This window comes from Tyto alba, unplaced genomic scaffold, assembly GCF_018691265.1.
Source record: "Tyto alba isolate M040663 unplaced genomic scaffold, T.alba_DEE_v4.0 Super-Scaffold_6, whole genome shotgun sequence".
NCBI classification, from domain to species: Eukaryota; Metazoa; Chordata; class Aves; order Strigiformes; family Tytonidae; genus Tyto; species Tyto alba.
The window spans coordinates 48,279,603-48,293,864 of record NW_024881327.1 but is presented as its reverse complement, the minus strand read 5'-3'; the positions used below and the strand labels follow the sequence as shown (position 1 = coordinate 48,293,864).

General features: G+C 36.5%; 1 protein-coding gene across 3 annotated transcripts in view; it reads right to left on the bottom strand.

The window, feature by feature from the left end:
• Positions 1-14,262, bottom strand: part of CTBP1 (C-terminal binding protein 1) — a 247,526-nt gene that overhangs the window by 181,671 nt on the left and 51,593 nt on the right. For all 3 annotated transcript variants that reach the window (XM_032987369.2, XM_032987370.2, XM_042808077.1), the window contains exon 2: positions 10,046-10,205. In XM_032987369.2, the coding sequence (XP_032843260.1) occupies positions 10,046-10,103 (58 nt within the window). In that variant the 5' untranslated portion in view covers positions 10,104-10,205. The remainder of the gene's footprint in view (positions 1-10,045; positions 10,206-14,262) is intronic.

Sequence of the window (14,262 nt, the reverse complement as noted above, 5' to 3'; positions counted from 1 at the left end):
GAGCACCTTTCAGACAGATTTTCAAAGGAAACGAGGCTTACATAATTGTGTCTGTCCATCTACCCACCAGGCCCTCCTTAATTATATCCTTAACTCACTTGCAAATTTCAAGCAAAAGCTGCCAGTAGTCTCAAGGACAATTAAGTTCCTGCAAGTTTCATTAAGGGCAGGGGGAGGGAAGGGCATACAGATGAGAAGTCAGACTCAAATCAGAGGCCCTGCTTTCTGAAAGGCTGTGCTAGGACATCAGCAGTAATCCCTTCCATGACACCAGCCAGTCCCCAGACACATACTGAGTCACCAGCACACAGGCACCTCAGCCCCTTATGAGAAATGCTGGGACAGGGGCCACTGCACATGGATTTCCTGAATAAAGCACCAGCAAGCCTGCTATCTTCCTGCAAAACGGGATCCAGCTGATGCTGCTGTATGTGATCACAGAAGGCCTGCTTGATGTGCATCCGCCTGCAAAAGAGTTCATTCTGTCTGAGGATCCTGCCTTGTCTTAGGCACAAAACGCACACTAAACTGCTCGCATCTGCAAGAAGAAAGAAAATGAAGATGAAGTATGGAGGGTACTTAAATTTCATCCATAAAGTACAAAGGGATTTCAGGGTGCCGATGATCTGAGATGGGTTTTGAAGTACTGAGACACATACCTTCCCTCTAATTCCTAACTTTGGGCATCTATATCCTTTTGCAGATCTGGACTGAAACATGTTGCTAGGCTGCCAACAACTGCCAGGCAACTAATTACAGCACGTAGATTGAAGTCACTCTTACAATGCAACATATTGAGCACGTTTTATTGTTAAGAAATCGATAATCTGTGTTGCCATAATCAAATGTAAAATGCAATCCTATCTTTCCGGGGGGGGTGGGGGTGGGGGGGGGGGGGGGGTGGAACAAGAATAAAAAAACCTGTAGTAAATCACTCTTATTACCCTTCCAAAGTAAAACTTATACACTTATTCTTTAATCTGTTATGAAATCAAATTGATTTCAATATTCATGAACCAAGCCACTCACGTTGCACAACACATAATTAAGATTCCTACTACTGCTTTCTAAACTCCTATTCACTGTCCCACCAAATTATTAAAACAAAGCAGTTACTATGGCAACTAATTCATTCTCTGCATTATTATATTGTTTCTAAACATCAGCATCTAGTCATTCTGACTTACATGCCCTAAATTCCAGTTTGAAATTCTAAACTTTTGCCTTGTTAGTCAGAAAAGCCCTTCACAATCTATGCATTCATGCAGATAAGGATAGCTAGAGTGCAGCTGCTTTTGTGTCTTGCAAGTAGTAGTAACTGTTACTAAATTATCCGAGTTTGATAAATTGATGGTGCCTGCATGCAAGCACAGAGCAGCACTTGGGGAACAAGCATGGGAGTTTGTGGAATGCTACACAAACAGGCAAACATGACCATCTGCAGGTTAGATAAACTAACAGCAGCAACAAAAAATGACTGGCAGATGTTGTGGAAACTAAGTAACACCTGCCTAAGTGGTATTTGATACCCAGAAAAAACACACATGGATATGATGCAATCTTCAAGAAAGAAAGGAACATCAGGGAACAAGAAATAGTGATAAAATTACCTGGGAAAAAGTTTCATTAGTATTTACTAAAACTATTTCTTCAAATGTACACTCCTTGAGAAAAAGAAACATTTATCATGTATATTTAGTTAACACTTATAATTTTTCTTAATTACCTATTAACAGGAGTCATAGACTATTTGTATTTGAATGCCATCATCTGGCACACAAGAAAACTTTCTGAAAAATACAGGTAGGATCAAAAGAATAAAGAGTCTTTCCTCTTCATCTTTTGCCTCTCTACTGTCATTGACTGTAATTTTTATTGGGATTTTTGATGTGTCTCCATTTAATTGGCTGAATGAGAGGTTTGAAAATTCAGTGCATAGGACAATACTTTGAAAAATGAGCATCTAGAAAAGACAAACATGAGTAACTCTGAACAGCTAATTTCTAGCTTAGAAAAACACAGGCATGTCTACTCAAAGTCATAAGCAGTTTAAATTTAATTCTCACAGGAAAAAATTGAAGAAGGAACCTTCTCATTTCAGCTTCTGAGCAAGGTCACAAACCACCACAGTTCTGGATCTGTGGTGGTACTAATGGGCATGCTTTTACCTGCTGCAAATGCCAGGTACTTCCACAGTTCGCAAAGCCTCGTTTTTTATGGGATTCCATGGGTATTACAACAGTCTACTGTTATTTATACCACAATAAATCCCAAAGTCTCTGACTGACCGTTTTCTGCCAAAGAAAAGGCACAGAGGCGAAGAGGTAACTGTTGTTTTCTAACCTGCTATCTAACTTCAGAAGAGCTAAAAGATAAAACATAGGTGTCTTAACTTCAAATGACCTGTCCATCAGATCACAATAACTTTTCTGAGGAGAAGAGATCTCTGCAAGATATTCTTTCCTGGCAAAGCCTCCATGCAATTCCTCCTGCTTAATAAGAGGCACCTTTCAAGTTCAGTACTGACCTCATGGAACAAGGACAGAGCAGCAGATGCCTTCAGCACTAGAAGACTGTCTCCACTTTTATTTTCTTGTTTCCACTTGCATAAGTACACTCCCATCCTGACTGCACTAGGGGAGGAAACAAAATCCTTTTTTGCATCTCAGACTGCACTTCCCTAAGGATGGGAACTGCCTCTATGAAAGCTGAACATGTCTGCTTTAATTAGAGGACTATTTAAATTTTTCAGCATATTTACCTACACACTTAATCTTTGCACAGTTAGTTTTCCAGAGCACCATGTGATGTATAAATCTGGGGCTTTCAGAGCATCTTCCCTGACCTCAAGGCAGAAATAAGTATATATTACCACCAAGTACTTCGACTTCTAAAGCTTTTGAAAGTTTTACCATGCACTCATCTGCACTGCATAAAAGCTAAATATCTAATCCAGAAAGTTTTTTAAATTCTCAGAAGATTACTCAGGAATTAGATAACTAGGTATGGTTAAGTACTAGATTCTGATTCAAATATATATGATATTAAAAATAAAACAATTACAGCCATATAAACCTAGTTTCAAGCTATACTGTTTGATGTATTTAACACCGTCTTCAACACTAACATTCAATACAACTATTTTGACTTTATTACAGCAATAAGATGTAGTGCTCTAGATATATCATAGCTGGACATAGCTTCTGCCTGTCACAAGCAAGAAGCATATTTTATTTCAATACACCAAAATAATATAACAATACAGATAAAATATGTAATGCTGGACACCACAAAAACACATATTTTCTTTAAAACATTCACAACTTAAATCAGTCACCTGAAAGTTTCAGCAAAATTTTAAAATCTCAATAGGATTCTTTTCTCTGTAGGCTTTTTTTCCCCCAGTTTTCTTGTTAAAATAATGTTTTTCATTAGCAGCTACTGTTCAGCATCATTTAGGGCAAAATGAGCTTTTAAGCTAATTTACTTTTCCTACAGCTTGCACTGTTACTAGCAGTACCTCTTTAACATTGTAGTAGCTTAAGTGCATGCAAATCCAATAGCTGTTTAGGTAGCATGTAATGAAGATGCAAATTACAAAAGCAGGTTACTGCAGGAATCCAAAAGAAAGCCAAAAACACCTTGCACCATAAATACTGAATATTAAGGATAAAAATAAAACCCAAACATAAGCCTGTGTATAAGCATTTCAACTGTAATTGTAATGAGATAAAAGATGTTTTTGAATTGGGGCAAACATACCTCAAATATAAATATATCCTTCTTTAATGTATGTTAAGTGGCTATTGATCTTGTTATGTGATGATTCATGGTAGTATCATTTTAATTTTATTATTTCAAAGTCATTTTATCATAGTCCTTAGAATAGCCTCCCTGTTCTTTGAAGACAGCTCTTATATAACAGATTAAATATATTACCTAATTCTCTTTATTTCAAGCTCATAAAAAAGTTTTCAAAGTTCTTACAAGTGAAACACAGGAAAAAAGCATTAAATTGATAAAACACCCTGGTATATAACAAAAGAACGTATGCATTTTATTTTAAGACACTCGTATCTGAAAGGACCTCGGTTTACTTACAGAATATTCTGCTTGGGTTATTAATAGAAAACTCTGCTTACTTAAACACTTTACTTTGTTACACTTGAAAGATTTGATGGCTGTTCCTTCAGAAAGATTTCGGTAGCTTTTACTACCTGATTCCTTATTTAATTTATACTGGATTGCTAGGGAGAAAAGGAATTTTCTCCAGTTCAAAACCCTTATTTATTTGATGAAAGCACTTAAGGTTAGAAAAATTACATTTTTGTGAAGGTTAATTGGTACTTTATGAAGGAGCAACTTGCACTTAGGAAACAGTAAATGATAAAATATTAGGAATCTTTTAGCTCCCTCTGCTGCCCTAACCCTTCAATAAGCCTCCTTCTGAAGTCTGTCAAAAAGACACCAAGTAACTAGGCAGCTCTTTAATCTCTTTTTAAGAAACACTTGGCATATGTAATATGCCTAGTACTAAGATCAATATGCATAAAAAAAACCTCTGTAAAGTACTATGCTATTTACAATTGTCTGCACATTTTATTATTTCCATTCTTTCTCTGATACCTGCAGCAAGACAACTATCAACATTTTCAAATTTGGATGTCAGCTACGAGAACTGATAGGTCGCTTTACAAAGAACTTGCTATCTGCAATTCCCACTTACATAAGAAAAAGCTACATGTACTCACTGCCTAGAAACATTTACTCCTCCTTCCTTTATTTACGGATCAACTTACACAGTACACAGCAACTTCAATGAAATCCTTTTTTTAATTCAGGGAAAACCCAAGCATTGCCCAAGTAGGCCATCTCCCTCATTAATATGCAGAAAACTTGTCTTAACTGCCTAATTTGACAACTGCAATGGGTCAAATCACTGTTTACACAAGCCAGATAGGTTCCATCAGTGGTCATGAAATAACACTTAGTATTTGTCAATCTGGTACTTTCCACTTGTTACAAAGTCAAGCTCTCTATTATGTACACAAGAAAGTAGAAAATCAGGAGAGAAAGCATTTTTAATCACTCTATATTTCAAGATTTCTTAATAAATTTGGATAGAAGAAAAACCAAAACCAATTAATATCTGCTTTTCCCTACTGAATCTACCAGTATACTACATCAACTCTGAATTCAAGAGTCATTTTAATAAATCTCATTCTATATAGCACCGCAAACAGAAAAAAAGAAGCTCTAACAACACAGATGTTTTCTTATAGGGAAAGAAAGCCTAGACCATACCCTTGAAAATAAACTGTTCCTTTATTGTGTACTTTTACTGTCCTTCGAAGAGCAGAGCACTTGGGAATTTGCCAGTAATCGGACCTTCCCAAAGAAAGGCTGCCCTTCATGAAATTAAATGATGAGAGATTTTATCTGAAATCTCAGAAATTCATCCCATTAATATGCACTTTCTTTTCCAATTTATTATCCCAACCAATTCTTCTTCTCTTATGTAATAAAGCAGCACTGTTGAAATAGCTAAAATACCTTTCAAGTTTTCCTCTGGGCACTTTTAAAAAGGAAAAAGCAACCTATGTATAAAGAATAACGTTAAGTTGCATACCAGTGCTGCACAAAAAGGAAAAAAGACTTGAAATGATTCTTGAGAAGCTGAGGTGTGCTAAAATGCTTTTTGTTTCCTCAAAGCCAGAACTAAAAGAACATATAACATCTGTCGGGGGGCATATAGGGTTTTTGCAGACTTCTTGTACTTGTATATACTACAGTCTTGCCTAGAAATACCACATAGGAGGTGCTCTGGCTTGAAGCAATCATCACAGTTTTGCAGTTACATTTCCATGGTTGTGCTGTAGTTTAATCCCCGATATCTGTGTCAACAAGCAAGACGACATCTAAGAGAAGACACCCCTTTCCTCCTAGTTCCACCAACGCCGCTAAACTCTCCCCTTCATAGAGTTTCCGAAAGCTTGGAAACCCAACAAAGGAGTGGCTGACTGAGCACTATATATTACACAATCTATTTTGAGAAAATTCACTATATTCATTAAGCCCGTTCACGGACAATTCAGATGAAGTAAAATTTTCTCCGCACTGCAGCCACCTTCTGTTGCCTTCCTACTTCATCTATTCGCTCCAAGAAATTCAACAGAGGTCAGACATCCCCAAGGTAGCTTCCAAGCAACGGTCAGTAAAACATGCACACATTTAATTAAAGATTTCTAGAAGATAAGCAAATACACAGCATTATTTACACTTTTGTTACAATATAAAGTACGATAATACCTTAATTAGAGACAACAACTTTTCAAAATGCCAAAAACATTTAGATTTTTTCAAATTACCCACAAAATGAACACATTTTATTTTTGCACTGTGACATTTCCAACTGTTCTGCCAAATGTATGCTACTATAATTATGCTTTGCAATCACCAGCATCACCGGAGAGGGGGACAAAGAACAATATAATCAGTAACTAATTAATCTTTCACATGCCTTGATACTATTTATTTTCAAGGGAAGAAGCCCAAATGTTATTTTATAAATCACGAAGTGAGTTTAATATTAGCATCTTGGAGTACTTAGAATCATGTCTGTATGCCTAAGTATAATTCACAGCTACTGCTAGAAGTTAGAAACCAGAGTTTAATATTTGGCTTTTTCAAGGGACAGTCCTCAATTTCCATTACTTCAATAAATTCTATGTTATATAACTATATAAGCTAGGATGACAAAGCATGTTTCATACCATCCTTTTGAGACGACGCACATCAGAGCATGGCAGGCCACTGAAATGTGCACAAAAACATAATTGCAAACAGCTTCAGGATTAAAAGGAAATATTCAATTTCATATTTAAGAAATCACTGAAGGGAATCATAGGTACCTCAGACAAAAATCACTTACTCAGCTACATTAAGAGAACTAATTGCTCCCAAATTAATAGAATGGCTTTTTTCTGGACTGAACATCAACTGAAATTTTGTAGTACTACTATACTATCGTTAACTCATAAGATAATAGTAAATCCAGTGATGCTTGTTCAATTTGTTGCTTAATTTGCATGAACAGTTACTACAAGCAAGTGTGCAAATTACCTAATGTCACAGGAAAGCAGTTCAACTCAACGTTCTGCATCCATGGTTATCTGACTTAGAAGAGCATCTCAGGTAATCAGTTAACTCCACAGAAAAACCCTGTACACATGTTCCCAACATGAGCATTTCATTTTGAGAATCAGGCCCATACCGCTCTTTTCAGAAACTGAATTTCAACTGATTATCATCCCCTCCTCAAACAGGGATACAGACAGTAATGAAATGTTATATGTCACCACCAGAATGACACCAGTGTCTCCAGATGGATATAATAATGTATTAATGTCTCCCCATCACAAGTTTTTATGTTAAACAATTTATGAAAAAATACATAGCTAGTAATAGTAAGTAAATCATTGCGGCTTGTTTTTAAGTGGAACTAGCAATAAAAAGACAATGCATCTTAATAAACCTTTTCCCTCAGAAGAGAATAAGAGAAGCAAGCTATATACAAACTGATGAACAAAAAAGATGACAGAGAAGATTAACCACCTTTAATAGCTATATAGCTCATTACATTTCCTGAGCTTTGTAAAACATTATGCATATTTCTAAATGATAAAATATTTAGGTTGTGTTATGGAAGGCACATATATCAGAGAACAACGCTGCATTTTTAATTTTTAAACCTGAACAAGACCATACGTAGGGAAAAGTCTTTTTAAAACAAACCAACCCCCTAGATTTTATTCTACTTTACACAGTCGCAGGGATAGAGATTTAAAAACATCAGCCAGAGATGTGTTTACAAACTTCAAAGAACATTTGGACATTTGAACACACAGACACTCAAGAGCAGAGTACAGCTCAGACACTTTAAACAGCTCAAGTGGATTCCCACAACCACAAAATTTCAAGCAGTTTTCCATATCTATTGTTTCACCCCCTCTCCTCTTGATCATCTTCTGATATTCCCACTCTTTTTCCAACACCGCTATTTGTCTCGCACGTGGTAAATGGGATTAGGAAGCAAAGGTGGCTAAAAAAAACCTTTTTTCCTACATTATTTTTCAACTGGATCAACTCCCCATACTGCATGACCACACAGATTCTACTGTAGGATGCAATGAATTGTGCAGGGATGGGAAAAACAAGCCAGAAAAAAATGTCACTGATTAAACAGCATCACTAGATGTGGACACGAAGCCTGTGGAAGACTGCTATTTCCAAACGGCCACAGTGGCTACTGGTCTGTCGCCTCTGTCCCTGACAAGATTCCTTGCCACATCATCACAGGCTCTATTTCTGTCTTAAGTTTTTCCATTGTTCAATGTAATAAACCCAAATGAAGGCCTAAATTCCACCAAGTGGGTTGAGCTGATCTAACTGCTGGCTGCCATCATAAGGGACAGGTTTCTTCCCACACTTTGCCAATCCAGCTGACTAACACAGGCAAAAAAAAACCCCAAACCCAAAACACTCTGCATTTTGTTATTGAGGGGTCTGATGCAGAGACCCTAGGATGAGGACCTGAGACTGGGAACAGAGAAGAGGACCGTGCACTGCATCAGCACCATCCTAGGTCATTCCCAGGTGATCCAACTGCAGAGCTGCCTGTAAAGAGGAGCAGCCTTTCCAGATTCCCCACCCTCAGCAGCCAGTTGCCCATTTCCCTGAGCAGGGATTAGTCTCCAGTAAGAAGACTCAACTGACCGTTTGGCCAACCAGCCTAGGCAGGACACGGTAACAGTTTGGAACTGGCAATGAGGGGTGGGCTTGGCCAGTTTCAGTAGAAAAGAACAGGGAGATTAATCATCTAAACCAAATGTGTAACTGCTCCCTTTGATTCTTTGATGAAATGTCTCTTTCTCTGGCTATGCTGGGGTAAACAGCCCCAGCGCCCCTCACCGATCCTTTCCAACTGCCCCTTTCAATGCAACTGCTTGTCAACTGAACCACGACCTGGGACAGATGAATTTACCAAAATGGAAAATACACTAACAAAAAAGTTTATTTTTAGTATGAGTCATCTTTTCAATCTAGCTCATTACACGTTTACACTCATACTGGCATAAAGAAAGGGGAAAAAAGGGCAGAAATTAGCTGCCAGGGACTGCTTACCCCAACACAGAAGTTAGGAAAATCTCAAGATCAATGCATGGAGCAGCAAATGTTCTAATTGCAGTTCACTGCTTCAGTATAAGACATGATGCAGAGACCATGCGCCCACAAGGCTGTACAGTTTCTCTAGTCATGTCAGAACACATTAGTAAAGAAAGTAACTGTTCCCTTGCCTTTTAAGAAGAAGCTAACATATTAACATAAAAGTTCATTCAGCCCAATCATTTGTGTATACTCTTAAAAATAGTATGCCTTATTCCTTGACCTCCTTTAACACCAACTCTAAAAGCAAATGAACAAAGAATACCAAGAATATACAACTCAATTATTTCTGACTCAAGGTAAAATGGCTGACCCAAATGATTACACTCCTTTCACTAGAATCCAAGCTATTTTTATTAGTAGTCAAAGTTTGGGGGTCTTCTGGGATTTATTTTTTTATGTTTTGTTTTCATTGCATTTTCTACTTCCTTCCTAGAATCAGATACAGACTTAAATCAACCTATATAAAGTAAGCCTATAGAGAAAGAACCTAAAAAGCATTAGGTAGTCATCTTATTCTTTTTTGACATTTTATATAAAACTGAAATCTTTCATCTTTGGGTAGAATAGTGCAAAATACTAAGTTCAAAGCAAACAACTGTAGAATAGTACAGAGTTTACACACTAGTTGCTTTTCTAGGTGTAGATCTGTTTTCATCCAAAACCAGCTTTTGTGCACAGTTAATCTAATCCCAACAGGAACCACAACTCAATTAAAAATACCCTGAATGACCAAATGAACAGAGTTTCAGCCTCAAGAAGTATCAGTAATCCATGAAATTAATAGACGCAGTTAACGTTAGAAATTGAAATGTCTAACCTTCAAATATGCGATCCAGACGTTGCCGCTTCACTTTGTGTTTGTCCATTAGAGACATAAGAGTGGAAGCTCAAAAAACGTCTCCACACAGCTTGGTGATGGTCTTCTCAAGCCAGCCACAGTCAGAAATGCTTACAGTCTTTTATAAACGTATTTTCACCTGTGAACAGAAAGATAAACTTCTTAAACTTTAAAATACAGGGGTTTTTTTCCACCTCTTTACAGAAAGATGATCTATATCTAACTTAAACAATTAAGAAAACACATAAAGTTCTTAAATTTTATTAGATAAACTGGTATTTCACAAGAAACTGCCTTCTGAAGAAGTAGAAACACAAAGCACACAGCACAGTTCAAACAAGCCAGTTTAAGAAATGCTCCAAGACAGCTGCTGCTTTCTGCTTTTTGACTCTCAAACACTTTTTCACCCTTTCACTGAGCACACCGCCAGCTGAAAAAGGTATCTTGGGCAGGCACAGGCACATGTTTCCCATAAAATGACAGAAATGTGCCCACCTGAAATGTAACTGGAAAGCCGCACTTCTGCGTCATAACGCTCGTAGCAAGAGAAAATACTCTTCTCACTCTTAACTTTTAAGCTTTCGTTGATAAACTGAAGTGTGATACTTGGAAGTTGATGGAAACAATTCAAGGGGCACAGACCCAAGGAAATGCATCACAGTGACAACACAGAACAACAACACCTATATCAACCAAATGGCATTTAAGGCAGGTTTGTGCATGACTAGGCAAGCTCTTTGGCAGCAAATACAACTCAGCACTTCTCAGATACCGTGTAGCTGGGCAAGACAGCATAAGGGTATTGCAACAAGCAGTCTGCATTTTGAAGCCAAACCACTGAGAAGCAAGAAGGGGGATGGGGAGACAGAAAAGAAAAATCCCTCAACAAGAACCTAATCATAGCAGTAGATTATAAAATGCACACAAGCAAGTGGACGGGGTAAAACTAAGTATACAGATTGTCTTAAAAAAGCATAATCACAGCACCACTTTCATCCACCTTTAAATATCTTAGTACACTTTGAGAAATAAACTCGGCAAATGCTGTATTACCAACACAGCGCACATTAAAACAAGCCAAACATTCCACTTTGCTGTTTCTTTTTATTCCTGCCCAACAGCTTTCAACATCAGTGGATAGCATTAAAATGGCCTTACAAGTGACTGAACCTTGAAATCTACTTGCTTCTTTCTAGAGGCTAAACTTTTCTAAAACCAAACACAGGCACATTTCATCAACATATCAGGAAAATTCATGCACTCAGAGTGAAATTATAAAGAAAAATAATTTCAATATCAAGAACTGCACATTTGCATTAAACCAGTATCTTTGCCAGCACTACCCTGCTTGGTGTATTTGGACTTTTAACGAAGCTCCTTTCTTTGTGTTTATTTTTCATTTAAAAATTTAGTTAATGTGCAATATTCATCACGCTTTTAACACTTTATGTAGTCTCATTCTCCTTTTCACTTTCCCTGCGCACCTCTTTTTCTTCATCCTCAAATTCAAGACTTTTCTGTTTCGCATAATGTCTGATTCCAGATGAACATCTCATCATGAATGGGAGAAGAAAAAAAAGCAGAAGAATGCAGAAACCCAGTTTTTTCTTTGAAAAAAAAAAAAAAACTAATGTTGCCATTTTAGAATTCTTCTATTACATGGCCCAACATTGATTATTCTTACAAAATACAACATTCTCAATATTGAATGGGGCTCTATTATAAGACTGCATAAGCATTACATCAAATCTAGCATGCATTTGAAAGCATTAAAATCTAGCTATATAGCCACCTGCGTTTCCTTAAGCCAACACCCCAAACTTGTGTAGAGGATCAGTCCTAAGCAAATAAATTAAAGGCTAGTTTATCACTTCTGGTTTATAGTCTACTTCCTTCAATAGTCACTTAGAAAGATCTAGAGGATAAGAAACAGAAACCAGAATATAATGAACATTTTAAATACTAGTCTTGGTTTAAATTTTTATAGCTTATTTAATTTCCCATCTTGTAGAAACATATATGCCTGCTGGCGTCCTTGTCCTGCTTTGTTTATTCATTCAGCAAAAGATTTTTCCACTGTAGTCATTCTATGTACAAAGCTGGATGACAGCTGTAAAAAACAGACCATCTGTAACTACTGACCTACCACTGAAAGTGTCTCCAGATGTTTTCTATCTGTCTACAGTAGCTTCAAAGCGTACTATATAAATCAAGTATTTTTTTTCTTTTACATATTGTTTTAAAATTATTTTTATTCATAGTAATTTGTCACAAGTTTAAAAAGAAAAAAAAAAAAAATTTTGCACAAATAATTAAATTAACATGTTAACACAGTTCTAAATTTAACCCTCATACACTTTTATTATACTTCATGCTTTAACACAAAGACAAGATGATGATATGGGAAGCATTTCCCAGCAAAACAAAAGCCTTATAATTATGGGAGTATTAGTTACTGCAATTACTAAACCACAACATGAATAATCGTATTTGAGAAATTCACTAAAAATACAAGGACACTGCCTAATGAATTAAAAATCAGACCACAAAATACTAAATAGTATTTAAGATCAGACTTCTATAGTTCAATATTTCAAGACAAAATGAGAATCCAAGTGATTTAAGAATGTACACTGCTTATCATAAGTATTAGTTACAAAGCCATCTGATGAGATACCACCAATGTACAGAACCCTTCTGAACAGTACACATTTTAGATTAAAATATACACTGCTGAAAACAATATTGGAGTTTTTTCTTTCAGATAAGCAGATGATTCCATATGAATGAATGTGTGTGAAAGTATTTTTAAAGATAATACAGCTCTAGATATTGCTGTCCAGAGAATTTACGTCTTTCTTGAGAAGGAAAAAGCTTTACTCTTTCTGAGACTTCAAGATAAAAGCAAAAGGAAACCTCCAACATTTTATAGGACAGTGAGCAAATCCTACAGGCTAAAACTGGAATGGTAAGTCAGTCAATTTTGATTCCAGTTTTCAAAACTGGTAATACTAGTAATGAAGCGAAGGATAAACATAAGCTATGAGTGAGAACATTTGAAGAAAGGCACATTCAAAACCCACAATCTTCTTTCCAGAGGAAAAAAGGAAAAAGAAAACTAAGAAATGAAAAATTTTTAAGGCAGCAAAGCAATAGGCTCATTACACACATACATGTAGGTTGAAACAAGCTCCACATGAGGGAAGAACTCCACTCAAACCCACACGTTTGCAGCATGCAGTGAAGCACCACTTCCTTTGCATCAGTCTAACAGGACAATTTTGCGTAGACCAGATCATGTTTCCACCAAATTTGAACAGGTGTGGAAAGCATACCAGAAAAATTGTGAAGTGTATCTATCATGCATCGCCTCTGATCAGTTAGCACACTCACAGAAGGATTTAGAGTACAAACTCTCCTGAACACAGACGTTTACCTGTACATCTAGGAACGGCAAAAGACCAATTCTACATTTGCTTCACTGCCAGCTTCTGTTGCATTAAAGTATTTGTAGGCTATCTCAAATCAGATGAAGCATAAGAAATCCAAAACAGAAATGAAATTCACAGAACAGACTGACAGATCATTAACACATTGAGAATAAGGTCATCAAGTTCCATGTTACCCTTGGGAATCTCAACCTTAATTTCATTTAACAATTCTAATATATGCTACTTGGTCTAAAACTATATTGAGTTACTGGAATATTTTTTCTTTCTTCTATTGACTTTCAAATAGTATAATATAAGACTTGTTAAGTTTATATGCCATATTCCATTTACATTGTTTTTTGATTACTTCAAAAATTAAATAAATTTCCAAGACAACCCAGACTAATTCTTTGCCTCTCTTTCCCTCCCACCCAAACTGATAAAATCTGTATCTTCTATGACACCTCACAACCCCTGAAACGGAAATTCTTACTTGTTATAAATACCTAAATATTACCTATAAATATCCTAAATAATTATACATTTTGCAGTAACTGTTCGTTTCAGAGAATAAACAGATCATCTAGTCCAACTCTTGTGCCATAGGCAGGGACCACCTTTTACTAGATCAGGTCGGTCAAAGCTCCATCCAACCTGACTTTGAACACTTCTAATGATGGAGTATCTACAACTTTTTTAGGTTACTGTTCCAGTGTCTCACCACCCTCATCATAACAAAATTTCTTCTTTACATCCACATCAACC